Source organism: Amborella trichopoda, chromosome 7, assembly GCF_054954075.1.
Source record: "Amborella trichopoda isolate Santa Cruz 75 chromosome 7, AtrichopodaSantaCruz75HAP2 v2.0, whole genome shotgun sequence".
Lineage (NCBI taxonomy): Eukaryota > Viridiplantae > Streptophyta > Magnoliopsida > Amborellales > Amborellaceae > Amborella > Amborella trichopoda.
Genome location: NC_142342.1, coordinates 41,669,473 through 41,697,190, shown reverse-complemented (window position 1 = coordinate 41,697,190; position 27,718 = coordinate 41,669,473). Strand labels below are relative to the sequence as shown.

Here is a 27,718-nt window from a genome sequence, read left to right as displayed (position 1 = left end):
CAAAGAATTAAATTTTTCTTTAAAAATTTGACCCCAAAAATACCGATCCTCCTATAAATACTCTGCTTCTCAGGAGGCCAATATCAGCTATACCCCAAGAGCACTCACCTCTCCCTTGATGTGAGAGTGAGTTTTAGCTTAGCCCAATCTCACCCCCTAGAGAGAGAAAGAGAGCTTGGGCCTCTAGAGAGAGAGAGTTTGGACCTTTAGAGAGAGAACTTAGCCTCTAGAGAGAGAGAGTTTGGACTTTGAAGAGAGAACTTGGCCTCTAGAGAGAGAGAATTTGGACCTTGAGAGAGAGGGGTTGCACCCATCTTTGAAGAGAAGAATTGGAGCTAGAGAAACAGGTATGTTCTCCGTCTCTTTGCTTCTATTCTGTATTTTTTCCTTGGAGAAGCTATTATTATTATTATTATTATTATTATTATTATAATAATAATAATAATAATAATAATAATAATAATAATAATAATAATAATAAGTATAGTAGTGTTTAGCTAGTAACCATAGTTAACATTATATTAATAGATTTTATATAAGTGAACACATACATAATGTTAGTTTATTCCTTGTTTTTTAAGTCCCAGCACCATTAATGGCTATTATGTTTTGTTTCTTTTATTTCTGAGTTGGTGGTAGGTTTTTTTTTTTTTTGTTTTTCATTTCTGAGTTGGTGTTGTTTCTTTTATTTCTGAGTTGGTGGTAGGAGCGCGCATATCATGCTCCTATGGGAGTATGTATTATATATCTGCTCCCTCAAGTAGAAGATCTATTTGGAAGATTTTCGCAATATAAGATTTCGGAACCACTTGAGAATCACTAGGTGTTTATTTTTACAAGAAAGACTTTGAATTTGAAGTTTTTTTTAACACTTTATTTAATTTTGACTAGTGTAATTTGGAAAAAAAAATAAATTAATATTATTATATGTGTTGACGTTGTTGCATCCCTAAAATTTGGTCCTAAAAGTATTCTTAAATCGAATTTTACCTGAGGGAGTAAATGGTTCATGCGAAATATAAAATTTTTTCGTTAATCTCGGAGAAAATCTACAAGTTTTATATTTTGTCAACATCAAAAAGTCATCAAGAAAAAAAATATTAAAAAATCAAAATGTATTAAGCCAAAATTGCCATGGTTGAAAGAGAAGCCTTTGGCTCGATATTATAATCCCATGCATGATTATCATCTAACTGTAAGGTTAATTTCTACCGTCTATTACCTGTAATGAACAGTGGATACCCATGTAAGGCAAATAACATGCACGAGTGGCGTATCGTACGATCAATTCTGTTGAATTACCGGGAAAGGGAAAGGGAAAGGGCAAGGAGGAGATTATAATAGAGTCATTTTCAAGGGTAATTTCGGAAGAAAAGGTATCTTTGGCATTATTATATAGTGGCAACTTAATCAATAAAAAGGCTGATCGTCATTTTTGGAATGTTGGGTTTATTTAAACATTGCTATAACAAGTCAATCTGTAGTTTATATTCCAAACCAGAAGGTAGTACTCGAATCGGATTGTGTTTTTGCGCGGTGAACACTGATTTTTCTTCATCTTTTCGCGTTTAGATGAAGAGACTGGGACCAGATTTCTTAACTGATTTGGTTGCTTACTTAACGTGGAGATCCACATTTTTTTATTTTTTTTGGATAATTTCCGTTGAAAACACGCCACTGTCTATTTTTTCAAATTATTTGAGAGTTAGTTTTTAAAAAACTAACGTAAGAAATGAAAACCACAACGTGATAATTAAAATGTAAGACGCTGCCATTATAACTCTAGTACCTAAGTCGAGAGAGAGAGAGAGTTCGGTTAACATCGAAGATAGGAGTTTCTTAAAGAGGAAATGAGAGTTTTGTAGAGAGAGAGAGGAGATGAGAGTTTCTTAGAGAGAGAGAGAGAGAGGTGCTGAGTGGTTCATATGGTTATGGGTGGGAATGGGTCGGACGGCCTGGATTTAGTCAAGCTCCTCTAAAGGACCAAGTTGTTCGTAATAAAATTGAAAAAAAGTGAACTAAAAAAAAAAAAAAAGAGGGTCGGGCTTAACCAATCTTGGCCAGTCAAGTCCTAATCCGGCCCTAACGTTGCGCTGTGGTTGCCCAACTCTAGGCCCTCGGCCACATTTTGTAACCTAGGCCCTAATTATTTTTTAGCGGGGAGACCAGATCGGGCCTGGCCACGCGGGCCATTACCACGTTTACAAGTGGCCCTCTGGGCTGACACATTCATAAAGAGCGGACGGTTGCTACATTCTAGAGAGACAAGAAAGGTCGATTTTTTTTACGATATATGGGGTCATGAGCACGTGGGAATCCGTCACGTCATGACGATGTGACCATAAATGAGAAGGAGAGAGAGTGCGTGGTGACATTAGATTATTTGTCTTTTTGAGGAGTAAAAATAAGGTCCCAGTGTCTATGTGGCCAATCCCGCAATGTAGAAGTGCGGGCCTTTTAATAAATCCATTTTTTAGATGAATTAAAACTTAATTTATAAAGACATATAATCTCTAACAAAGAGGTCATGAATATGAAAAAATTAAAAATATTTTAAAAAATAAAGTAATATTTCTAGACTGTTATTTTCCCTTGTTTTTAGATGAAACACTTACATGCATCTATTTTTGAGATGGATGCTTTACATTTCTAGACCTCATATGTAGATATGCATCATGCTCGCATGAAACGATTTCCCCAAACATAAGGTTTGATACAGCGTATGTGGGGAAATCGAGCAGCCATTAGGTATCAAGAAATTCGTCGAGGCATGTTTTGAATTTGGATTCGGTTTGTATGAAGTAGAGGCTCTAAACAATCAAAGTTGAGCACACCTCCAAATAGTATCGAGAAATGTGGTTACAATACTGAAAATCTTTGTGATAGCCTCAAAATGTATTTTCATGTCTAATTATAAAATTTAAAGTTTTAAAATTAGTGTAGATCGAGCACATCTATAAAAAACTTGAAAATTGACCGTCCAAAAACTATTGCAAGATACACTATTTTCAAAACTTGAAAACCATTATTTTCTCATGTTCATGCATCTTGATGTTGAAAATTTTAAAGCAAGCTCTAATTTGATTGTTTAGAGCCCGAACTCTATATAAATTTTTTCCTTTGAATTTTGATGCAAGAGAGAGAGAAGAGGTTGATAGACGTTGGACAGTGGGTCACTGGGGGACCACTATTCTTCTTTGGAGTGCGGACTTGTTATCCTAACAACACCATGCAAACTTTCAGAGACTAGAAAGAGTACCACATTTATAATTTACAGAGAGATAGAGAAATCCCACATTTATAATTTATAGAGAGAAAGAAACCCAATTTTATAATTTAGAGAGGAGAGAGAAGCACAATTTTATGCTCTAGTAAGAGAAAAATGCTTTCTTTTAATCAATAATGCGGAACCTGTCTACCAAGATTTCATCAAAGTAGAGTTGAGGGACCCCGGAATAATTAACAACTTGTCTTGTATGCGCGAATAATGTGGAGAGAGAGAGTGAGAGAGACCCCGTTATTTTGGCTCTCTTAGAGATAGAGAGGGCCCCCAATCCTTATGGTCGTTATTACATTCTTTGGCCCGATGATGGCTATCACGGGAATTGCACGTGCCGACTCAAACCATGATGTTCAAAGTTAACTTCTCCTAACTTAACGAGATGATATGAGAGGGGTTCGAATTGTAGAGAGCCATGCAAGAAACCACGATTTGAGAGGGAACTCGGCCATGTCCGAGTAGCCGATTAACTTAGGGCCAAGTTTTGAGTTATTCGGTTTAGGTAAAGCGGGTCTAGCCGAGCTAAAAAGTGTTAAGAAATAAAAATATAAAAAATGTATTGTTTAAAGCAGAGTTTTAAAAAAGTCGAGTCGAATCGGACTCGGGAATCGACGCTGGACGTGCCGGTTCCGACATAATACACGGAATCGCCCTGTTCCAGAGAGAATCAGGCGATTCTGTACAGTGACTCGCCGATTCACTGTACGGAATCGGCGAGTCCCGTGAAGAACATCGGCTGCACAGTGTTTTTCACGGGTTTATTCAAATTTTGTCATTTTTTTATTATTTTTCTTCTTTTTTTTGCCATGTGATCTAATATTCAGGCTTTATGCAGCTTTTTTCAGCCTTTTCATGGATTAAATGGTAGAGAAAGTTCATGTTTTTGGATCATGAAAGTTGCGGGTTTTAGGGTTTCCGTTTTTCCTTTTGTTTCATGCCAAATAGGGCATGAATATGTGAAAATTTTGAGGTATATTGATCGTAAATGTGTTCATCAAAAAATTTTGTTACTAATTTGTGATAATCTTTGAGAAAAACAGAGTAATTTGGAGATTGAAGCCACGGGTTCACGAAAACAGTTAAGAACCCTGCGTTTTTTTTTTTTTTATGCCATTTGATCAATTTCAGTCCATATTTTGAAAATAATCAGTTAAATTTTTAGGGTTTAAAATCTTTATCGTGTCTTTTATCGTTTACCATATTCAATTTTATTTAATTTACTCAATTACAGCCTGATTTTTTAGAAGAAGACAGTGATGTCTGTGAAAAAAAATTTCTGCTGTTTTTTGTTTTTTCGCCTTTCAATCTATTGTTCACGATGTATTACAAATAATGTGTTAGACTTCTAGGGTTTTTAATCGTTATAGTGTTGTTTATAATCAGATGTATTCAATTTGATCTGATTTATTCAATTTGAGCTTCATTTTTTAGATTCAATGACTGTTGTCTGTGAAAAACTGTGTTTTTTTTTTTTTTGCTCAATTTAATCGATTTGATTTGATTTATTGATGATAATGTGTTCATAATTTAGGGTTTTGATTCCTTATATTGTTTTTTATCAAAAAATGTACTCAATTGGATATAATTTATTCGCCTGGAGGTAGATTTTTTAGTTGAAATGGATGATGTAAGGTGGCCCTGTAAAGAACGTTTTTTTTTTTTTTGGTAATCCATGATCGAATTTTTTGAAAATTTGTGATTTTCCGAAAAGATGTGAAAATCGTGACAAGGTTTTGATTATCTTGAGGTATTAAACCATATTTTTAATTTTTATTGTTTGAGTTTGCTGTTTTTTTTCATTTTTTTGTCCATGATCGAATTTTTTGAAAACTGATGATTTTCCTAAAATATGTGAAAATCGTTATTAGGTTTTGATTATCATGAGGTATTAAACCATATTTTTAATTTTTATTGTTAAAGTTTTTGTTGAAAAAGTTGTATGTTGATAGATTATTTATGCAAATAAATGCATGTTATTATAATTTTAATGAAAACCGTATTTTTTTAATTTGTTGTTAATGCATTTTTGAGTTGGAATGACTGATGTTAGGTGGCTCTGTGAAGATTTGTTTTTTTTTTGTTTTTTTCTTTTAATACATGATTGATTTTTTTTGAAAAATCGTGATTTTCTGAAAAGATGTGAAAATAGTGACCAGGTTTTGATTATCATGAGGTATTAAACCATATTTTTAATTTTTATTGTTAAAGTTTTTGTTGAAAAAATTGTATGTTGATAGATCATTTATGCAAAAAAATGCATGTTATTATATTTTTAATGTAAAACTGTATTTTTTGAATTTGTTGTTAATGCATTTTTGAGTTTGAATGATTGATGTTAGGTGGCTCTGTGAATAATTGTTTTTTTTTTTGGTACATGATCGATTTTTTTTGAAAAATCGTGATTTTTCAAAAAGATGTAAAAATAGTGACAAATTTTTGATTATCATGAGGTATTAAACCATATTTTAAATTTTTATCGTAAAAGTTTTTGTGGAAAAAATTGCATGTTGATAGAATATTTATTAAAAAACATACATGTTATTATATTTCTAATGCAAAACTGTATTATATTTTTAATGTAGTTTTGCATTAAAAATGTATTTTCAATTTTTAAAATTTTGAACACAAAAAATTTATGTTGTTAAATTGTATTATCGTGAGGAATTAAAGTGAATATCATTGTAAAAAAATCGTGGCACTAGTGCGACTAAGAAGAAGAACGACGTCGTCTGTCATTTTATTTTTGGATCGTATGTTACTAATTGTATGCTTTATTGTAGTCCATATATATTGATATACTTATTCCATGATAATTCTATGTTTATCTTTTTGTGTGATGTAAATTAAATGGTAAATAGTAGTTCATGCAGGGAAAGAACATATCAATATTCGCATATTTATGCAAAGAAATGAAAATTCTTAATGGAGTACCCTCATTTCTTATTGAATTCCTACAAAACAATATTTATAATGAATTTTAATAATTTTTTCGGATTTTATTGAAGCTTTAATCTAACCGATTCAGCTGATTTTCGATCCAGATCGTCGATTCGTCGATTCGAATCGGTATTTAAGGTGCTCGATCCGGGTCATCGATCCGCTTTTAAACTATTGATTTAAAGTAAAATTTTAAGAAAGATTGTAGACAAAGAGACCATTTACTTTTACTCTAAGGAAATCACAATTATATACCACCATCTGAAGTGAAATTTAATAGTTTGGATACCACACGAAGTTCGAAATTTTTTTTTTTGAAATTTGTGGTTGGTCAATGGAATAAATATATCCATCTAATTTCATATAAAGCAATCAAGATTAATTGTGACTTCTTTGTACCAAAAATAAATGGTTTAGTATAAATTTTTTTTAAAAAAACATATAATTAAAAAGTACTAAAAAATAAAACAAATTGAAAAAATAATTTTTAATATGAGCATCTTAGAAATAATTTTTAAAAAATATGAAAATAAATATTTATGCCTAAAACATTTTTCAATCTTTGTTAAAATGATTAAAATATAAAATATATTATAATTGTTTTTGTTAAATATTTATGCCCAAATTTTTTTAATCTTTATTAAAATGACCAATGTACCCTAACACCATCGTCTTCGAGCACAGGCGTGTCACTCTAGCCTGCTCGATCATGGCGGGCGTGGCCCAGTTTTCATCCAACTGGACAGCGCTGAATGAAACGAAATGGACGGCTAGAATCGATGTTGACCGTCGATTTTGTTGACTCTATGTTTTAACCGTACACATGTAACTGACCCAAAATCGCTCTCAAGTAGGGGTGACAACGGGTCGGGTTGGACCAAGCCGGACCCAAATTGTATTTGGGTCCAAAATTTAAACCCGTATCAGACCTGTCAGGTTTCGGGTCTATTTGGGTCGTAGGGCTAGTCAATTCATTGTCACCCTATAACTATGAGTTCTTTTTTTGTTTTTTTTTTTCCTCTTTTCTTCACCACCATATACCTTGATTACGAGTTTTTTTTTTTCTATAATGTTGCCAATATTGTGATAATACGAATGCCTAACTTGTGCCTAAAGACACATGATTGTCATCCTATACCCTATGACCATGGGTACGGATCAGGTCTGGCTGGACCCGAACCTAGATCCGAATAATATTCGGGTCCAAAATTTGAATCCATACACGGATCTAAGGTCAGGTCTACTTATCAGGTCCTAAGTCCAGTCGGGTCCATTACCACCCTTAGTATCGTGAGAGGTGGGCCATTCCAAGATAAAATCTTTTTTTTTTTCTGGTGTTTGAATTTTTATATTGTGGCCCAATCCCAATTGCCGATCCTTACTTGGGAATCTTCCCATCAGACTGGGAGAATTCCCCCACTCCAAAAACTTAACAGACATTATTTTATTTATTTTTTCACCGGGTTTCTACGAGTCTTTGGACTCATATGTAGAAATTCGACCCTTGTTAATAATTTATATTTTAAATAAATTTCGACCCTAATTTCAAATCCGTAACATGAAGGCCATCCATATGTAAAAAATATTTTTTAAAAATAAAAATAATATATTTTTTAAGAAAATATTTACATGCTTGATTCTTTCTTCTTCTTTTTTTTATTTCTTGAGGGAACATCATTTACATTATCTTTGGATGGATGGTTGATGTCTCATTAATGTAGGAATGCTCCCCCTTGTTAATAATTTATTTTTTAAATCGATTTCGACCCTAATTTCTAATCCCTAACATGGACGCCATTCATATGTAAAACATAATTTTAAAAAATACAAATAATATATATTTTAAAGAAAATATGCACAAGGTTGATTTTTTTTTTTTTGAGGGACCATCATTTGCATTTATCTTTGGATGGATGGTTGATGTCCCGTTAATTTAGGAATGCTCCCTCAATGCATATAACACTTCTTATTTTCTCTCTATCGGTGTCACTTTCTCTCTCATGATTAATTAAGCTTGTGGATGTTTTCCAGCATTGAACTTCCGTTGGTGTCATGCTAGCCTCTACGTGCAAGATTAAAGGGAAATTTATAAAAACACTCCTGAGATATAACTGTTTAAGGTTGTATTCATGTTGTTTAATTTTATTTTAAAAACCCCTTTAAAAGATCCTAAATCATGAGTTGATATAGTCATAAATGTGTAAAATGTTAAATAATAGAGCTATCATGGGTTATTTCATGCTCCCCAAGGAGCATACTTCCTATTTACTCTTTCGGACAAAACCTGATCTAGGAGTATTTTAGGGCCTAAAATTTTAGGGATATAACTATTTCAACCATATGCTTTACTCAATAAATAAAAATTAAAAAAGCTAGATTTTTTAGATAATAAATTTTTTGGAAGATTAATTTATAAATATTAGTTATAAAAAATAGTGTTATTCTTAATGAGTATATAACGAAATCAATTGTATTTGGGACATCAATTTGGTACAATGATGTCACAATCGCTTTTGACAAATAGATGTGAAATTATGCGATTAGTATCGTACCACTCACCAAGCTCAAAGTTCAAAAAAGAAAATGATCGGTATCATACTCCATAAAATTTCAAAGTGGAAAACCTAGGTGATAAATAAAAAGTAATCAATTCTCTCTCCCCATTGTTTGCAAAATCGTCCGATCTAACCCCTAACCGCCCTGTTAGATCAGAACCGGCTGGTGGGGGTTCCGGTTTTGGGGGGTTAGGGTGATTAACAGGTATTTTTTAAAAAAAATAAAAAATAGTGTATAAAAAATCTAAAAAATAAGGACTTCGATTTGTAATGGATTTTTAAATATTATTTACATTATGGTAAAGATTAAAAAAAAAATGGTCATTAATACTCACTTTTATATTTTCTCATTTTTTTAAAAAAAATTAAAAATAGCCTTTGAAAAATATAAAATAGATTAAAATCTATTTTTTTCATTAATTTTTAACTTCATTTGAATGTGCTTTGTTTTAATCATTCTTCATAAAGTGCGGTTTCTATAAAAGGTTGCAACCTTAAACGATCCAATTAAGGCGCACCTTAAAATTTTATCATAACATTTAATTTTGTTGTAAAAATTCTTTATTATTATCTTAAAATATGTTTTCATACGTAATTAGAAAATTTTAAATTCTAAAAATAGTTAAAATTAAGTAGATCTATAAATATATGAAAATCTTGAAAATAGACGGTCTAGATAATATGTTGCAAGATGTACTATTTTCAAGACTTCAATTTATTTATTTTTTCATATTCATCCATCTCGATGATCAATTAAAGTGTTTTTTTAATATTAAAACAACATTTTCGATAGATTTTTGAGGTGCATCTCTACATTTTAAGGTGGCTAACCTTATATAAAACTTTTCTCTTATTTATATACTTTTTATGTTTTGAATAGATTTTATATATATATATATATATATTTTTTTAGAACATTTTTTTTAATTTTTTTGACTGTTCGGAGTTTTCCGGGTAAAGCCGGTTAAACCGCTTCCGATTCCGGTCTCGTTAACCGTCTGGTTCGATTTTGCGATCACTGCCTCTCTCTCTACTGTTTTGAAACAGTAGAGGAAATGAACAAAGAGTTAACGATTTGATTTGTTTCTCACTCTAGTCATCTGAAGTCCAGTTTAAGACTCTGAAATTTTTAAGAATGGTTGAGGAGGATCTTACGAGATTAGGGTTTCGAATTTCACCTGGGAATTCCAAAACATGAAGAACATCATTAGAGTTCTTGAATTCTAGGGTTTTAATCTTCTACTGAAGAATTCAAGTCTTAGATTTTTTGAAATCATAAAGAAGATTAAGATGAAGAAGGGGACTATTAGGGACTTTGAGTTGCAGAGAAAAATGGAAGCCACAAGCCAAGTAGACTTGATGGTGACAAGAGGTAATTGGCTCTGCAAATTTGTACTTTTGAGCTGGAAATCCTAATATATGAGATAATGGATTTTCTCTCTACAGCATTGTCACTTCTTTAGAAGATCTAGGGTTGGGGTATGTGAAAAACCTTACCTGTATTTATCAAATAACGAGCAAATTTCTTATTGACTACTCTGAACGCCTTGGAATCATGTTGCTTATCAGTTGGAATGATTTTATGGAAAGTGTTGTGATTTAAATCGTTATCTGATTCAAAGAAATGACGCTGAATCTCAAATGTGGTAGTTTTAGCGTAGTTTCTTGCAGTATCTTTGGTAAAAAGTTTGGGTGAGAATTTGAAATGGTTTTGCTCACTTAGAAGCGTTTGCACCATCTATTATTTGCTGTAACTCAAATGTATACACGATTCATGATTCATTTCATATATTCGAATTACTTATGAAACTGCATCAAACACCTAGAAAAATGCAAATTTCTTGTCATAGTACATTCCTATTTGGTGAATTTACAATTTTTCGTCGTCTCATAATTAACTTGATCAACAATTGATTTTCTTTGATTCAGTTACAGGGGTCTATAATGGCTGTGGTATCCCAAATACCACATTCACAGATATTACCTGATGGACTGGAGAGGAATAAAATTCGAACTGCATGCAGTTTGAAGGATAATTTACCCAATTTTAAGAAACACCAAGTTGGTTTTTCAAGCCTTTCATGTGTCGAACGAATAAAAAGAGCTTCAAATTTGAATATCACTGGAGCGAAACGAGGGTATGGAGTAATTGTTGCCGGAAATGCCCCAACAGAGGATGCAGTGGTTACAACTGAACCATTGACCAAAGCCGACCTAGTATCTTACCTTGAATCTGGGTGCAAACCTAAAGAGCAATGGAGGTACCTGTTCTGCTTCCTTTTATGAATATGATCCTCTCTGAATCTACAAAGATGGTTGATTTATGATATTTGACATACACCTGTTTTACTAAATGTTCTGATGATATCAATTTATATTGTAAATCAATGCTTTGTTTTGTGGGTTTTGATATCTAATTGTCTTTGGGTTGCTTCTAATTCTGTTTGGGTCGTGTTTATCATATTATGGCCTTATATGCATATCTTGAGTGTTGCAAGTTTCTTTTTTTCCTTTGAAAATCCTTCTGCCTTAGTTGTTTTAATTGGCATTTTCTGTATTTCAATTACTGTCTCCTAAATGTATCAGATTGATGCTTGGCAGGATTGGCACGGAACATGAGAATTTTGGTTTTGAATTTGGTACCCTAAAATCTCCCAAATATGAACAAATTCGTGAGTTACTAGAGAGATTTTCTGCAAGATTCGGTTGGGATAAAGTAATGGAAGGGGATATAATTACAGGCCTTAAGCAGGTGATCGATTGACTTTTCCTTTTTCTTTAAAATTGTATGTCCATTTAAGTTCTTGTTTTCTGTTAGTGAGATTTAAAACTCCAGAATTATTTTAATTTGGTGTTGAAGACTTGTAGTTAATGGGGTCATTGGGTCAATTCTGTATTCCAGCATAGATCTCAATTTAGAGAATACTTCTTTACTGATACCTTAAAAGTGGAGAGTCTTTCTTTCTTGCATTGAGATGATAGGCTTGTTATTTCTTTTCCAAAAAAAAAGAAGAAAAGAATGGGTAGGCTTTTCATTGTTTAGGTAGGAGTTCTCCATGATCTGACATTATGTTTTGGTTATCTTACTGCTAAATAGGGGAAGCAAAGCATAACTTACGAGCCTGGTGGTCAGCTTGAGCTCAGTGGAGCACCTCTTGAAACACTCCACCAAACAAGTGCAGAGATTAACACATATCTTTATGAGGTCGGACTTTTATCATTTATGATTCCACATTTCTTTCACTCAGTGTCTTCTTTTCTGTTTAGTTTGGTTTTGAAAGATTTTGTTTGGGTAATGACAAACAGACTGGCAATTTGAGGAGTATAGCCATCTAATTCGTTGGAGCCACAGAATGTTTGTCAGTTTCAAGAAACTAAGTTCCAGTCCACTTTAAAAGAGAATACTTTGTCTCTTTTGTGAATAACCAGGATGTCCTTCAAAATAAAAGATACTTATTTGATTATAGCAATCAAATTTTAAGGAACTATAAACTTTTGCACATGTCCGATTCTACAACTTGGATTTTTACAAATTGCCCTTAGTTAGCAAGTAGATTATGGGTATTCCTATTTCCTAGCTTTTCCTCTCAGGGGATCTATGGTCTTAACCCCCTTCAGATCTAGTAATTTTTTTGAGATTTAACCAAATTCTTCCTGTAACGTAATGAAATTAGGATACTTGATATGTGGGTGTACCGTGAAATAAGGATACGTAATATGTAGCCATTCCAGCACCCCTACAGTCTTCGAAAATTGATCTGACATGAGTAACTTGGGAACTGGAAATTTTTATAGCTGTTCTAACCTCAATGTTCACAGTTTTACGAGATCTACATAGGGGACTTTGTGCCTGATATTCTGAATCCTTGACAACATGATTGCTTTTTCCCTAATATTGTATAATGTATTTTTATATCTACTCTTATCACTGTATGTGTATTTTGAATATAAATATTTTTTGTTATTGGTTTTAGTTTTAAATTTAATAGTCATATAGTAGTACTTGCCCATATAAGTTTGGTTCTCCTTTGAATATATTCCTTTGGTGGTGAACTCTTCTATCTGTGTTAATATCTGCCTGATGTTGTGTTCACTGGCAACATGTAATAGGTTAAAGCTGTGGCAGATGAATTGGGTATAGGATTTGTGGGATTAGGATTTCATCCAAAGTGGTCCGTGAAGGATACACCATTGATGCCTAAGGTATGTTCTTGTTTCCTTTCCCACATTTAAAGTTATTTCATTCCTTTTTTTCCATCTTCCTGATGAAGCTTCATTCCTTGAAATCCATTTGTGTGAAATTGTTGAAGGAATTTGGTCCTGCTTTTTCTTGTCAATGCTAATAGGTCTAATATGTGATGCTTATCTTATAAATGGATTATCTCTTTCTATTGTCTTAATGCAGGAAAGGTTTGATATAATCAGGAAATTTGTGCCCAAAGTGGGTTCTATTCCATACAGACATGATGTCCTGCACCGGGCAAGTACAGTGCAGGTGCCATTGAATTGCATCCTCCATATAAATCTCTTTTATTTTTTTGTAGCTTTCATTATTGGCATTTTAAGTTTAAGTGGGATACAGTCGTACTAGAATTAGTTTTATTTTCTCTGGTAACACAAATTTTGTCTATGCAGTTTTCATCTTTAGTTAGTGCTTAGAAGTTTAATAGTCAACAGGACATGGAGTTCTCTTGTATATGATATCCATAATGTTGACTTGTTGAAAATTGTACATTACTTCGACAACTTGGAAACTGATGCCTACAGAGTCCTGTTTCTTGTAGGTTAATCTTGACTACAGTTCTGAGCTTGACATGGTCAGGAAGTACCGTGCCAGCTTTGCCTTGCAACCTGTAAGGATTTTACAGCTTTTGATTTTCACTAATCGTATTATTTTAAAAGTTTTACTGCATTTCTCACGAGTTTCGATCTCCTTTGAATTTGTTTCTGCAGATTGCAATTGCCCTGTTTGCAAATTCACCTTTTTGTGAGGGGAAACCAACTGGTTATGTTAGTACAAGAAGGTGGCTAGCTGTTTATTTTGATCAATTTTATGCATTCCCTTTAGTAGGTGATTATGATCAATTGGTTGCTAAACCTGATCATTTGTGGTTGGTCTCAGCCATGTTTGGACAGGATATGATAATGACCGGACTTACGTGCTTCCATATGCTTTTGATGACTCCTTTGGGTGTGTGTTCTGGTTTCTTTTTTCATTTCTTAAATTAAGCATGCAGAATCTTCTGATGTTTCAGTCTAGGATCATGCATTGGGATACCCAATTTAGAATCTTCATAACTTGATCCGGATTGGTGTCTTGGAGATTCTCTATCCTTTTGCATGCCCTTGACTGTTTATGTTTTGCAGGTTTGAGGGTTATGTAAACTTTGCTCTTGATGTCCCTATGTATTTTATTTACCGGGATAAGAAGCACATCGACTGCTCTGGAATGTCATTCCGGGTATTTCATCTACCCTTAAACATTTAATGGTTATAGTTATTATTCTTTTTGGTTGCCTGGCAGTGGGCCGGGTGGCCGGTCCCAGCCTCATCCTGGGCCTGGGCCTGGGCCTGGGCCTGGGCGTGGGCCTGGGCCGGGGCTAGCACGTGTTGTGCAGAGGGCTGGGCCAGGCCTGAAGTGCTCGTCCTGGCCAGGTTGTGGCCTGGCTTGGCCCTATAACAGGCCAATCTAGGGCCCTAGGTCCCTTGACAGGGCCTGAGCCAGAGTTCTGGCCTGTCAGCCTGGATTAGTGCGAGGGTGGGCGTGGCCCATTGCCAGGCCTAAGTGACAAGTTTCTTGAAATGGGTCTTATAACTTTTCTTTGTCAGCATATTTATTTGTACTTCAATTTGGTAGCGTTTGTTTCTCTCTCTCATGGATTGTGATTGATTTGTGTACGATTCTTTCTTGTTGTTAACTTAGGATTTTATGAACGGCAACCTTCCTGCAATTCCTGGACAACTACCCACATTCAATGACTGGGAGACTCATTTAGCAACCATTTATCCAGAGGTTTGTTATATGCATGTATATATGCCAGGGCTTTGTAGTTGATGAGACATGGCGTATGATACTATAACACTATATCGGTAACTACATATAAGCCTTTAACCTTTCCTTGCAGGTTAGGATTAAAAAATTCATGGAGATGAGAGGTGCAGATGGAGCTCCTAAGACAAGATTGTGTGCCTTACCTGCACTCTGGGTATACCTTATAATCCTACAAGCACCTCTCTCTCTCTCTCTCTCTCTCTCTCTCTCTCTCTCTCTCTCTCTTGTGTGAGCATGCGGGCCTGAGCCCATGTGCTCCGTAACCTGCACCATCTAGGCAAGACAATTTACTAATATTTTATTCTTTTTCTTGGATTCTCTATTTCTTGATCTCCTACAATGCAGCCCTGCATCTAAATGGTTAACTGATAAGCATCTCTCTCTCTCTCTCTCTCTCTCTCTCTCTCTCTCTCTCTCTCTCTCTCTCTCTTCGTCTTTCTTAATTATCTTAATAGCTAAGAGTGATAAAAAATGATCTTAACAGCTGATTTTAGGAAAACAACCTTGAAACTCTTGTATTGCTTGGGTTGAAAAAGTTATTAACCAATATCATATTCCTAATGCATGTAGGTTGGCTTGTTATACGATGAAATTGCTTTGCAAAATGTTCTGGACATGATTAGTGATTGGACAATAGAGGAAATGGCCACCATGAGGAGCCAGGTTTGTTTCATATTTTGAGCAACCATGATTGTCGCAATTACCTTGCACCAAAAGGAATGCATGAGTTTCCTATTTCTGGCAGATTGTAAAAATGAAAATTATGCCTGAATTCCTTTGGAGCTCGGGTTGGTTTCTACCATAAGAGGAAAGCGTTCTGATTTTACTCTTATGAATATGGAGCCTATTAGATTATTTATAATTGATTAATTTTATAAGCCAACAGAAAGAACAAGTCATTAACTTTTAAAAACTTTCACAGGTACCACAGATGGGTTTAAAGACGCCATTTCGCGGTGGTCTTCTTCAGCATGTTGCACAAGATATCGTGCAGTGGGCGAAGGTAAGTTGTGATGCTTTCAAAACATTTCCATTTTTCTGAAATTAACTAATTCATATCACTTATAAATTGATCTAGTGCCCAGAAGTTTTACAAAATTATTTATCCTTTTTGCAAGTAGTTGGATGCAAATTTGAAATTTTAGCACAACATTAATTATCCTGTTTGCAGGATGGTCTTGGAAGAAGAGGATACAATGAAGGCGTATTCTTGAATGAGATTAGGGAAGTGGCTAGAACAGGTAAGATATGTCCTTTATTTCTTTCTTCCTTTTGCTTAAATAAAATAATAATTAATAATACGAAAAAGAGAGAAAAATGTGAAGTTGTTTCTGTTAGAAATCCTGTTACTGGTTTGCCCTGGTTTGAACTGGTTCTACATTGATCAGGCTAGTTTTTTTAATCGTGATTTTGGAATTTATAGCTGATGAAATGCTCCCCCTCTCTCTCTCTCTCCCCTCCCCCCCCCCCTCCCCCCTCTCTCTCTCTCTCTCTCTCTCTCTCTCTCTCTCTCTCCCTCTCTCTCTCTCCCTTATGCATCTTAGTGGGAATGAAGAATAACGTATTCGAATATGTGCTAGATTTGAATGTTTTTGCCAAGTATTCAAATATAGCAGACAATATACGGACATGGGCTGCAAGTCCAATTACTTCAAACTAAAACTTGAGCAATTTCTGTGATGAAAATGTGTCATGGCAGGTGTGACTCCTGCAGAGAAGCTATTGGAAATGTATTATGGGAAGTGGGGGGAGTGTGTCGACCCCGTTTTCGAAGAGCTGCAATACTGGATGAGCTAACTGCTTTCTCTCTCTAGTGTTCACCAAACTGGTGCATTGGTAGTTGGTTGTGGATACCTTTCCTAGAAATAGAAGTACCATCTTCGAAAGCGAAGGAGAACGTGCAACTGTTCGATATCGTTATTATTTGGTAAGGTGTTCTGTTTCAGGATGCAGTCTCTTTGGCTTTTGTAGAATAAAAATAAATGTACTAGTATGTCTTGGAGGTAATAAAATCAGTGTTCTTGGCAAAATAATGTAGTCTCTTGCCCCATCTCTCTCTCTCTAACAGTGTCTGTCGATTAGGTCGTTTTGGATCTTGAAGTTTTGAACATAAAATAGAAGTCCTATATGAATCAATTGTACTGATCTTGATCTGCAATGAATCTCAGTGGTTCTCCAAGGTAAAAAAAAAATTATATAAAATGGGAATCAGCTGGTTCTGGTCAATCCTGCTAATAGAATCGCCTGGGTCATTAAACCATGTGATTCCCACCGAGTTGGGCAGATTCCCAGTTTTGTCGAGGAACAAGGCCAGTCCCTGATCTAAGCTGGCAACTTTGAAACCCTTCGCTAATATCAAGCATGAAGATTGATGAGGCCAGCTAAAAAACCAGTTTTAGAAAGCCCAAAGATTAGTTTAAGCTAAAACAAGTACAAATGTTATGGAAAGCAAATGGTGAGCCTACAGAGGTCTTTTAGTAAATTTGTATCCGAGTGTCAGTACGAAAGATGTATCAAATCCTCATGATGATGAACCGGAGTCCCCTAGTTCGTCTCTGGTCTATGGTCTACAGTGCACGAAAGGGCCATCCACCGTAAGATGCACGGTGGATACCCCTGTAGTGTATAATGCGGTTCCTCTCAAGGCCTTCGGATCCTTTGCCGTTCTGATGAGGTAAACCTCTCTTTGAAGGAGAATCTTGGAATTCCAACCTCTATTTGGACAGCTGGAATGTAGGGGTGACAATAGACTTGGAACCTGACAACTAGACCCTACCCAGGTCCGGAGATGAGTTCAAAAATTGGACCTAATGGGTCAGGTCCGGGTCCAAGAACACTATTTGGGTCCGGGATCAGGTCTCGGTTGGATCCCATATTTTTCAATTTATAAAAAATATTTAAATACATAGATATTTTAATTTTTGGGTTTGGGTCCAGGTCCCGGTCCCGGTCCCTATCCTATAGTAGTTTTTTGGGTCTGATAGACTCGGACCCGACCCATTACCACCCCTATTGGGATGGAAGAAGTAGAGGGGGTAGGAAGCCAAATAGAATCCTCTTCTAATCCACCTCTGCAAAAAAGTTTCTGATCAGTTTTAACTTTAGATGCTATTTGAGTGTCTTGTTGTTGCTCCTAAAAGATTGATTTCTCTGAATTTTGATCAGTGATTTAAAAATTGGAATTCGGGCTTGAACCGCCGGTGATCTCAAGCCTTATGCATATATCTACCATCTCTGATACGGAGTTAATTCAATGTGTTGAAAGAAAGAGAAAATATTTCTAGACATTCATTTCTCCATAGACCAAAGTTTTTAAAACCTATCTTATTGCCAAACCTTCGCCATGGTCTCCAAGTTTCTGAAAAGCCATCTCTGCCATCTTTCTCTCAATACGGACCAAGCTTTCACCATGGTCTCCGAGTTTCTGAAGATCAAAAGCTCTGTATCTCTCACTAAGACTCTCTGTATCTTTCACTAACACCATATCCACCCTTTGATTTGTTATGTTTGAAAACACATTTTCTATTGGAACCATGCTTGTAGTGATCAACCAAGCTTTCAAACCAGACTCTAACCACGTCTTTATCACATGGTTATTGATTAAAATTTCTTTCATAACATCAGAATTGACACCCTGCATCTTCATTGGATCAAAAGCTCTATTCACTGGTACTAACAGTTCAGACTCAACGACTGGGTGCCCCCTCTTGCCCCAAACCCTCACCCAATAAAGCATAATTTTGATCAAACCTTTAGAAATCCTATACAAACCCACAAGGCCACGATTATTACAGTCGTCTGTGTCTGAAAAAAGGCCACAATTACTACAGTCCTCTGTTTCTGAAAATTGGTGAAAGAAGACAATTTGGGAGAAAGATAGAAAGAGAGAGAACTCTGAAAATGGTAGAAAGAGATTATGGAAATGGAAAGAAGACACGTTGGTCCTCCTCCATGGCTGCCCTCAACGACCAATTCACGGCCTCCCCGGCAAGTACTTCTCTGGCAGCGGAGCTCCACCCTCACGGCCGAGCCCCGTGCAGGGACCGCCTCATTGACGTGCTTGCATAGGATAGAAAAACCACGACCGGATAAAACTAGGGTAAAAATAAATAAAGTTGATTTTGGGGGTTAAAAGATATCATGAATAGTTATTCTATGCCTCAATAAAGTTTTCAAATTTGTTTTTTTTGGTAGGTAGGTTTTGAATCCTTAATATATGAAGAAAAAAATCTAAAAATATGGTCTATTTTCTCTTTAGAAAAGGAAATCCACAATTGAATTGCCAGTGGTCTAATGCCCTATTTGCCTTGTCTGACACGGGTCATGTGTTAGAAACCTTATGATGGCATATTTAATCTTAATTGTAAAATTTAAAATTTAAAAAATCGAGCTGATTGCACATATTTATAATTATTTAAAAATCTTGAAAATAGATGATCTAAATAACTTGTTGAAAAATACATTATTAATAGTAATTGAGATTCTTTATTTTTCTGAGTATCCATATATCTTGAGGTTGAGATGATCAATTAAAGATTTTTCAATTTTGAAACACTCTTTTCTACTAAAATGTGTACCTTACTTATATAGAATAAAGTTGCAATCTTATATAAACTTTTTCTTTTAATTATACCCTTAAACTAAACATAGTTAATTGAGACCTCTCTATCTCCCCAAACTCTCCACCAGCTAAAAGTGTGTTTCTTCCCAATAATGAGAAACATACGCAAGAACTAAATCTATACTTAGAATTAGTGGTCCTCGAAATATTAAGACTAGACCCATTTGTAATTGAGGGTCAAGAACTAAGAGAAAGTGGGAAAGGGGAAGATTTGCCTGTCCTGGGGAATGAAATTGTACATCTGGTCTTGCAGCAAAAAATGCTATGTTCGGAAATTTGTTTGACCTAAAATGGGTTGATTTGGATGTGTTTGATTTTAATGCCTGGTGCAGAGATAAAGTTCTGGCCGGCCATCTGATGGAACAGTCTAGGGTTTTAAAAGCTCGTATCCTTTTTTCTTTTTAAAATTGATCATGATGAATGAAGTGTGATTTGAAATTTTTCAAGCAGTAAATGTTCCCATTTAGAAAACATTCAAGTAAGAGAATAAAATAAACAAAATTTCTTGCCCTCGAGATAGTTGTTTTGCGTGGAGAACAAATCTACATTGTCCATTTAAGGAAAGCTTACTATAAATCCACACCCATATATATTTTTTCTGCATCTCTCATCTCTAGCGGACCGATCTGAAAGGATGGTTAGGATAGCTTCATCTATAATGCCACAAGTGAGTGGCTGACCTTTTGATTTAGATCTGACATTTCAAAGTATTTTAATTTTAATTTTTTTCTACAAATCATATGAAGATTAAATTTGGTGTGTCTCATCATACGTAACTAAAATAAATATTAAAAATATTTTTAAAATAAAAGAACCAAAATACCCCAAACATTTTTAGGGGTATTTTGGATATTTCCTTTATTAAGAATATTTTCATTTTATTTTATTGTTGTTGCGAGCTTAATAGAAGATAAGATTGGACACTCCAAATTTGGTATCAATATCATTTATAGAAAATAATAAAAAACAAAACAATGTTTAGATGTGACTAGATGTCCATTTAGATAAGACGGATGAGAGATGGGGAACATAAGTAAAATATCAATGAGCGCGAATATATAGTAAGCTTTCCCTTCTATTTGCAAACATATTTTGCGCTTTATACCCATGCCTTCTCTATTACCGCCCAAAACGTGGTTGGTGATATCAATCCTGGCTCATAATCCATACCGAGAAAGTGGGGCCGGCAATGGGCTAGCCTTGAGCCAAAGTCACAACCGGGCCAGCCCAGTTCGATTGACCCTTTTTCCCCTTTGTTTACCTTTATCTTTTTTGGTCATAGCTCCTTTGTTCCCTTAATCTTTTTCAACCTTCCCGGCCTGGCACTAATAAGTCAGGGCTTGACTAGGGCTGTTCGGCATTTACTGTAGTGGTATAAAATCGGCGTATCGTAGCAACCCTAATCGATCTGGGCCGATCTGACGATTACGAATGTTTAGTAGTATATCATTTTTCATTTTTTTTCTACCAATCAAAATGATCTAAAATTTAGAGTGTGTGTTCATAAAAAATAGGCGAATCTACGAAAAAATATCAAAAAAATACTTTACATAAAATAAATTGACCAAAAGACCCTAAACAATTTTCAAGGGTATATTCATCAATATTTTTTTGCGCATTATTTTTTTTTATATTTTTATTAGGTGCGTCTTACTAAGATGTACACACGCTCCAAATTTCAGATCATTCTGATTTGTAGAAAAAATATTAAAATTCAAACACTCTCGGACAACCGTGATAATCAAATCGGTCCAGATTCGATGTGGGCCGTTGGACGTTTACTACAGCTGTACGCACATAGGCGTATATGAACTTTTTCTATATATATATGGGAAAAGTTTATATAGAGCCGATGCTCTAAACAATCAAATTTGAGCCTACTTCAAATTTTCACTAAAAGAAGTAGTTTTGATGCCAAAATATCTTCAATTTGATTATCTCAACATCAAAATGCATGGACATGAGAAAAAAAATAGATTTCAAGTTTTTGAAATAGTGCATTTTATAAAGCATTTTTTGAACCGTCAATTTTCAAGATTTTCAAGTTTTCATAGATATGTTGATCTACACTATATTTTAGGCTTTAAACTTTATAAATAAATATAAAAATATATTTTAAGGTGATCACAAAGATTTCCCATATTAAAACCATTTTTCTCAACACTATTTGAAGGTAGGCTTTAATTTGATTGTTTAGAGCCTAGGCACGCTCTCTCTCTCTCTCTCTCTCTCTCTCTCTCTCTTTCTCTCTCTCTCTCTCTCTCTCTCTATATATATATATATATATATATATATATATATATATATATATATATATATATAGGATAATCTAAACTTCACAACCTTTCAAATTTCAAAGGTTCAAAATAGATAGAGGTGTATATATATATATATATATATATATATATATATATATATATATATATATATATATATATATATAGGATAATCTAAACTTCACAACCCTTCAAATTACAAAGGTGCAAAATAGATAGAGGTGTGAAAGGTGGATTTATTAATTTTGTAGTCTATTTTTAAGAAAAGTTATTTTTATAGAGCAATTTTGTAAATATTACTACAAGACAAATGATACTTTTATCATCTTTATAAGCGGTAAACTTGAAACTTTAACTAAAGGACAAAGACCGTTTATAAATAAAGTTTTAGGACACTAAATTCCAAAATACCATTCTATTTTTGTGAAAATTTCAAATTTACCTTTAATGGTAAAGTTACCTATTTAAATATTTTTTTAATAAAAAAGTAATGATTGTTTTGATAAATACACCCATCACAACCACTTCTAACTTGAACCTTTGCATTTATCGGGCATCCGTGATCGTTAGATCGGCCCAGATTCAATCTAAGCCATTGTGCTCATTTTTTTTTGTGAGCTTATTAGCTCACAGAAGCATTTTTCATATATATATATATATATATATATATATATAAAAGGAATCGGCCGAATCGGTAGGATTAAACCTTTAAAAAAATTATTAAAATTCATTATAAATATTTTTTTTAGGAATCCAATAAGAAATGAGGATACTACATTATTAACTTTCATTTTTTTCATCAATATGTGAATATTAAGATGATCTTTCCCTGTATGAACTTATGTTAACCATTAAATTTCTATGCGGCCAAGCCCGCATATGTAGAAATGCGGGCTTCTTAATAAATATATTTTTGAGATGGATTTTAAGACTTAATTTTTAAGGACATATAATCTCTAACATTGAGATCATGAATATGAAAAAAATAAATAAAATTTAAAAACTAAAAATAATAATTTTAGTAAAAAAATATTTGGATTGTTGGTTTCTATTGTTTTTAGATGGAACACCTACTTGCATACATCTTTAAGATGGATGTGTTACGCTTTTTGGACTGCATATGTAGGAATGCAGTCCTGCCCACATGAAACAATTTTCCATATATATATATATAAGAATACATCATAAATGACTTTTTATCTCTAGAAAATAAAAATATTAGAGAATGGTATGTAGAAACTTTTGAACCGAGACTAGTAGAATTGTTTCACAAAAGATTTAACAAATGGAGAAAAAAAGGAAATAGAGGAACATGTTTTTTCGATTGGCTAAAAGACACCTTAAGCCAACACAATATCCCTATTCCTGATTTTGAAATAAATACACTAGAAACTCAATATACAGTATTTAATACCATTGAAGGAGATACAATTAAAGCCATACATCCTCCTGAACAAAGTTTGAAAATACAAGGAATAACTACGAAAGCATCCGCTACTACGGGATTAAATAAAGAGCAAAATATAGGATCCTCAACATCAACCCAAATGGTTGTATACGAAACAGTAGCCACACCATATAAATTAAATAATGCAAATTTAGCCCGTATAGAATTACTTCCACATATAATTGAACAAAATAATTATACAAATCTCTACCTTCATACAATTAGACAACAAACTAATAGAATAGAAAACTTATTACATCCACCCATCTATAAGGAGAAAAAACAATTATTTTTTAAACCTCCTCTTGACTTGGATAAAGAAAAATTTCATATAGGTGATGATAATAAAACACTCATGGATCAATTAATTTCCAAATTATCCAAATTAAAAATAAAAGATCCCAAACAAACTATTATTCTACCAGACAATGATAAGGGAAAATAAAAAATTCCAGAACATGATAATATGACTCTTCAAGAGGAAAATATATTCCAATCAGATGAAAATATAGAACCATCAATTACCAACACAATAGAAAATATACAAAAAGCATTTTCTGAAACTCATATTACTCCTGATACGATAAATCGAATTATTTATAATAAAAATTGGCAGCCAATCAATGCCAGACCATATTATAAGAGACCAACCCTAGTTGACATCCAATTAGAAGAAGATCTTACGAGTCATACTTCTACATAAACTGGTCGAACCATTATAGACTGGAATATATATGGAATTTCAGATCATCGAATATTAGATACAATGAAACATATGACTATGTATGCTTCAGCATGTAAGATGGCTAGTAGCCATGACCAAGAAATAGCAAAAGCTATAGTCTCAAGATTTACAGGATGGTTAAGACGATGGTGGGATTCCTATCTCAATGCACAAACGAAACAACAAATATTAACTAATACTAGATAATGGACAACAAAAAATGAACATAACCAAGATATGGTATATTCTGAAAGTGATGCTGTCAATTCATTAATTTATACAATTGCCCTTCATTTCATAGGAAATACTTCAATACTTGCAGCTCGAACTGCTAATCTTTTATCTAATTTACGTTGTCCTACTCTATCTCATTACAAATGGTATAAAGACGTTTTTTTCTCTCGATTACTTATACGAGAAGATAATCATCTTGACCATTGGAAAGAAAAGTTCGTAGCAGGGCTACCATATTTATTTGCTGAAAAGGTCAAAGAAAGTCTGAAAAATAAAAACAGTGGTATAATCAATTATGCTCAATATACATTAGGAGAATTATCTTCTGAAATATGTGCTGAAGGCTTAGCCTTATGCACAGATATGAAACTTAAAAAGCAACTTGATAAACAAAATATAAGTGGTAAAAAGGAGTTAGGAGACTTCTACCAACAATTTGGCTATCATATTGATAGAGATAAACCACATAAAATACATAAAATATATATAAAAAAAAAACATCGTAGTAATAAACTCGAAAAAATACATAAGTCTTTTTCAACCAAATAGAAAAAATATAGAAAATCAAAACTAACCTACTGTCTACAGAAGGAGAGAAGAAGAAGAAGAAGAGAAGAGGAAGAAACTGAGTGAGAAAATATGAGAGAGAGTATGAGAGCTTTGGAGAACTTCTGATGCTGCTTCAGTGATGTCCTTGATGAAGTCTGTCCCTCTTTTGAGAAGAGAGGAAGTATTTATAGGCGAAGAAGGAAGCTGGATGCCTTAACGACGAAGGAACCTTGTTTGGCTAGGAAGGATGCCTTCACGATGAAGGAACCTTGTGTGGCTAGGAAGGGATAAGGATAAAGTCGTATCACATCGTGGGGTCATGAAGAAGGACGCGTGGGTGGCTACGGTTGTGGCCGTGCATTGCTGATGGAGATGGAGCATCTTTCGTGTCTTAGTGACAGTTGTACGTGCCAGCGGCGAGCTATGAGGAGGAAACACGTAGGAAGAAGGAATATTTACTGTGGCTTGATGTGACTCCAAATTAGTCATATCAGTGAATAGTAAGGAACATGGGAATCTTTACTGTGTCTTGTTGTGACGCTATATTTGTCTTTTATAAAAAGTAGGGAACAGGGGGAATCTTTACTGTGACGGAGTCTTGTCGTTGTTGAGATAATCTTTATGCTATCTTCTCGGACCGGGCTACGCATCGGGTCGGGCCGGGCTACGCATCGGGTCTCTGGCTAAAATCATCAAATAATGGATTGTCGGATTGAACTGTCTCTTCGGACGTGGTTGGTGCAGTGGTATCAGGAGCAAAAATGTTGAGAAGATTTTGCTCTAATTCTTCCAGGGTAGCATTAGGATGTGCTCGTCTCATTTTCTTCAGATAAGCAGAGAATGTAGGTAGGCTGACTGTATTATGTGCTTGTGGGTTCAAGATATTGGTCTGATGAGGTATTTGTTTGAGAGGTAGGGAGGCAGGATCAGTACTAAAAATATCCCACCATTTGACTTTGAGGGTTTTGCCAAGTTTGGGAATATACTCATAATTATTCGTATTATTTTCAGAGATAGAGTAATCCCATTTTAGGATCCAGGGTATTTGGTAGATGGCCATAAAGTAGAGATGAAAATCATCTAGGTTAGTACAAGTATTATGTTGTGTAAATTTGGTTTGGAATGCTTGGAAAGCATCAGGTAAGATTTGGGTCTGTGATCCCCATAGTAAAAACCAATAGCGAAACCAATTTGGGAATCTTTCATAAATAGGGAGTTTAAATTGTAAATACCAGAAATGAGTATTATTTGGATTCTGATAGGAGAATACCTTGTGCCAGGCTTCTATGTACTCAGCATATTTATAATATTTATATTGAAAATCTGGATTCATCAATTTTTTCCCTTGAAGAGGATTACATCCCCAATCATCATAAGTAAGTAATTTTTTGATTTGAAATTTAGAATAAGCATATACTTTAATAGTTCCTTGATAAAAATGGACAATTGAAACCGAACCGGTTTCCATGAGAATAGATTCATACCATTCACGGGTTTTAACCCCGTATGATGGATTTAAATGGTTTACAAGGTAAAGGGGAGCTAATTTATTTGGGTCAATTTGTGCATGAATGTCAGAAATAGGTATATCTGCTAAGAAAGCTGTGTCTATATAGACTGATTTGGCAGAGGTAGAGGTTTGCTTATTTGGGTACGTTGCCGGGGAAAATGCCGGACTTGGAGTTTGTATTGGACTTTGAGGAGGAGTTTGAATCAAATATTCAGAAATGTTTGTAGATCTGAGAGGTGACATAGGTGTCAGATTCAAAAAGGAGTAGATGGGCATAAGAGGCCCAAACATATTGCTTGGTACTAAGTTCATAGGTTGTTTTCCTTGTTTAGTGTTTGAAGACTGAGGATTATTCATATTGCTATTTTTATTGGCAAGGAAGAGTTGCAAACCGTATGAAAGTGTCTCTTTTTTATGAAGTGGAGGTAAGGTACGGTCCCCCCTGCAAAAATTCACGGGTTAAAAAGTCAGGTAAAGAATTAGCAGATCCGTGAAGATGCTCAATGGAGAAATCAAAAGCAGATAAAATGACTTGCCAACGGGTAAATATTTGTTTAGAAACGAGATTTTGAACATCTTTTTGCGGTATGTCTTTGGCAGCTTTAGAGTCGGTACGAATAAGAAAATGTTGATTTAAAATATCAGTTTGAAATTTGCACACGTAGTGAATAATAGCAAGTAATTCTTTTTTCACAGTAGAATAATTTTTTTGTGTTGGATTCCAGGCTTTGGAAGTAAAACGTATTAATTGTTCTTTAGAATCAATAGATTGTTTTAATATACCACCAAGTCCTAATTCAGAAGCATCGCATTCAATTATTTTAAAAGCGGTAGGATCGGAGAAAGTTAAACATGAGAGTTCTTTGGCTTTGAGTTTAAGTCGCTGTACAACCAAAGTATGAATCTCAGTCCATGATGGAGGATTCTTCTTTAAACGATCATATAAGGGTTTAGCATCAAGAGCTAGATTTTGGTAAAAATCACTTATATAATTGAGGCATCCTAAGAATCGTTGTAATTCAGTTTTATCTAAAATTTTATCAGGAAATTTATCAGCAAAAAGAATGGATCGATTAACTGGGATAATCGTTCCTTGATTGATATTGTGTCTTAAAAATCTAATTTTTGTTTGGAAAAGAGTTAATTTTTTTGCAGAAACTACTAACCCAGCATTTTTTACTGTATGGATGAAAGTATGAAGATGCTTAAAATGTTGTTCAACAGTTTCAGAAAATATTAATACATCATCAATATAAACTATCATAAATTTATAGAAGGGATTAAATATATCATTCATTATTTTTTGGAATTCAGATGGAGCATTTTTAAGACCAAAGGGCATAACATTCCATTCATATTGTTCAAAAGGGACATTAAATGTTGTTTTATATTTATCTTCTTCATTTATCTGTATTTGCCAAAAACCAGATTTTAAATCAAATTTGGAGAAGATTACTGCATGTAAGAGTCTATCAAGTAAATCTTTTTTATTTGAAATGGGATATCTAATCCATTGTAATACTTTATTTAGGG

At 34.2% G+C, this 27,718-nt stretch overlaps 2 protein-coding genes across 9 annotated transcripts in view; both read left to right on the top strand.

Annotated features, from left to right (window-relative positions):
* The first annotated feature begins 82 nt into the window (after positions 1–82).
* Positions 83–16,854, top strand: LOC18423035 (glutamate--cysteine ligase, chloroplastic). Of its 4 annotated transcripts, none has more exons than XM_088871423.1 (17): positions 83–347; positions 1,236–1,376; positions 10,708–11,033; positions 11,374–11,524; positions 11,870–11,977; positions 12,883–12,975; positions 13,178–13,267; positions 13,557–13,625; positions 13,726–13,796; positions 13,895–13,963; positions 14,140–14,233; positions 14,696–14,785; positions 14,898–14,978; positions 15,395–15,487; positions 15,747–15,827; positions 15,996–16,065; positions 16,524–16,854. In XM_088871423.1, exons 3-17 carry the CDS (start codon positions 10,717–10,719, stop codon positions 16,619–16,621), a joined length of 1,575 nt encoding a protein of 524 aa, XP_088727549.1. In that variant the 5' UTR covers positions 83–347; positions 1,236–1,376; positions 10,708–10,716; the 3' UTR covers positions 16,622–16,854. The 4 variants fall into 4 exon arrangements, with proteins under 4 accessions (XP_088727549.1, XP_088727547.1, XP_088727548.1 ...); XM_088871421.1 differs by having other exon boundaries at positions 10,702–11,033; XM_088871422.1 differs by lacking the exon at positions 1,236–1,376.
* LOC18423036 (phosphatidylinositol:ceramide inositolphosphotransferase-like) overlaps positions 16,664–27,718 on the top strand; it is a 35,328-nt gene continuing 24,273 nt past the window's right edge. For 3 of the 5 annotated variants that reach the window (XM_088871428.1, XM_088871424.1, XM_088871425.1), the window contains exon 1: positions 16,701–16,751. The gene's annotated coding sequence lies outside the window, so the exon portion shown is untranslated. Of the gene's footprint in view, positions 16,752–27,718 lie in introns of all 5 variants that reach the window. The other 2 variants (XM_088871427.1, XM_088871426.1) reach the window with 2 other exon arrangements.

What these genes read in the sequence shown, in the direction of transcription:
- LOC18423035 (XM_088871422.1), top strand. Translation starts at nt 10,717, where the DNA reads ATGGCTGTGGTATCCCAAATACCACATTCACAGATATTACCTGATGGA. An exon ending in CCAGCTTTGCCTTGCAACCT is followed by an intron (nt 13,626 to 13,725) that starts GTAAGGATTTTA and finishes TTGTTTCTGCAG; the next exon opens with ATTGCAATTGCCCTGTTTGC. An exon ending in ATATCGTGCAGTGGGCGAAG is followed by an intron (nt 15,828 to 15,995) that starts GTAAGTTGTGAT and finishes TCCTGTTTGCAG; the next exon opens with GATGGTCTTGGAAGAAGAGG.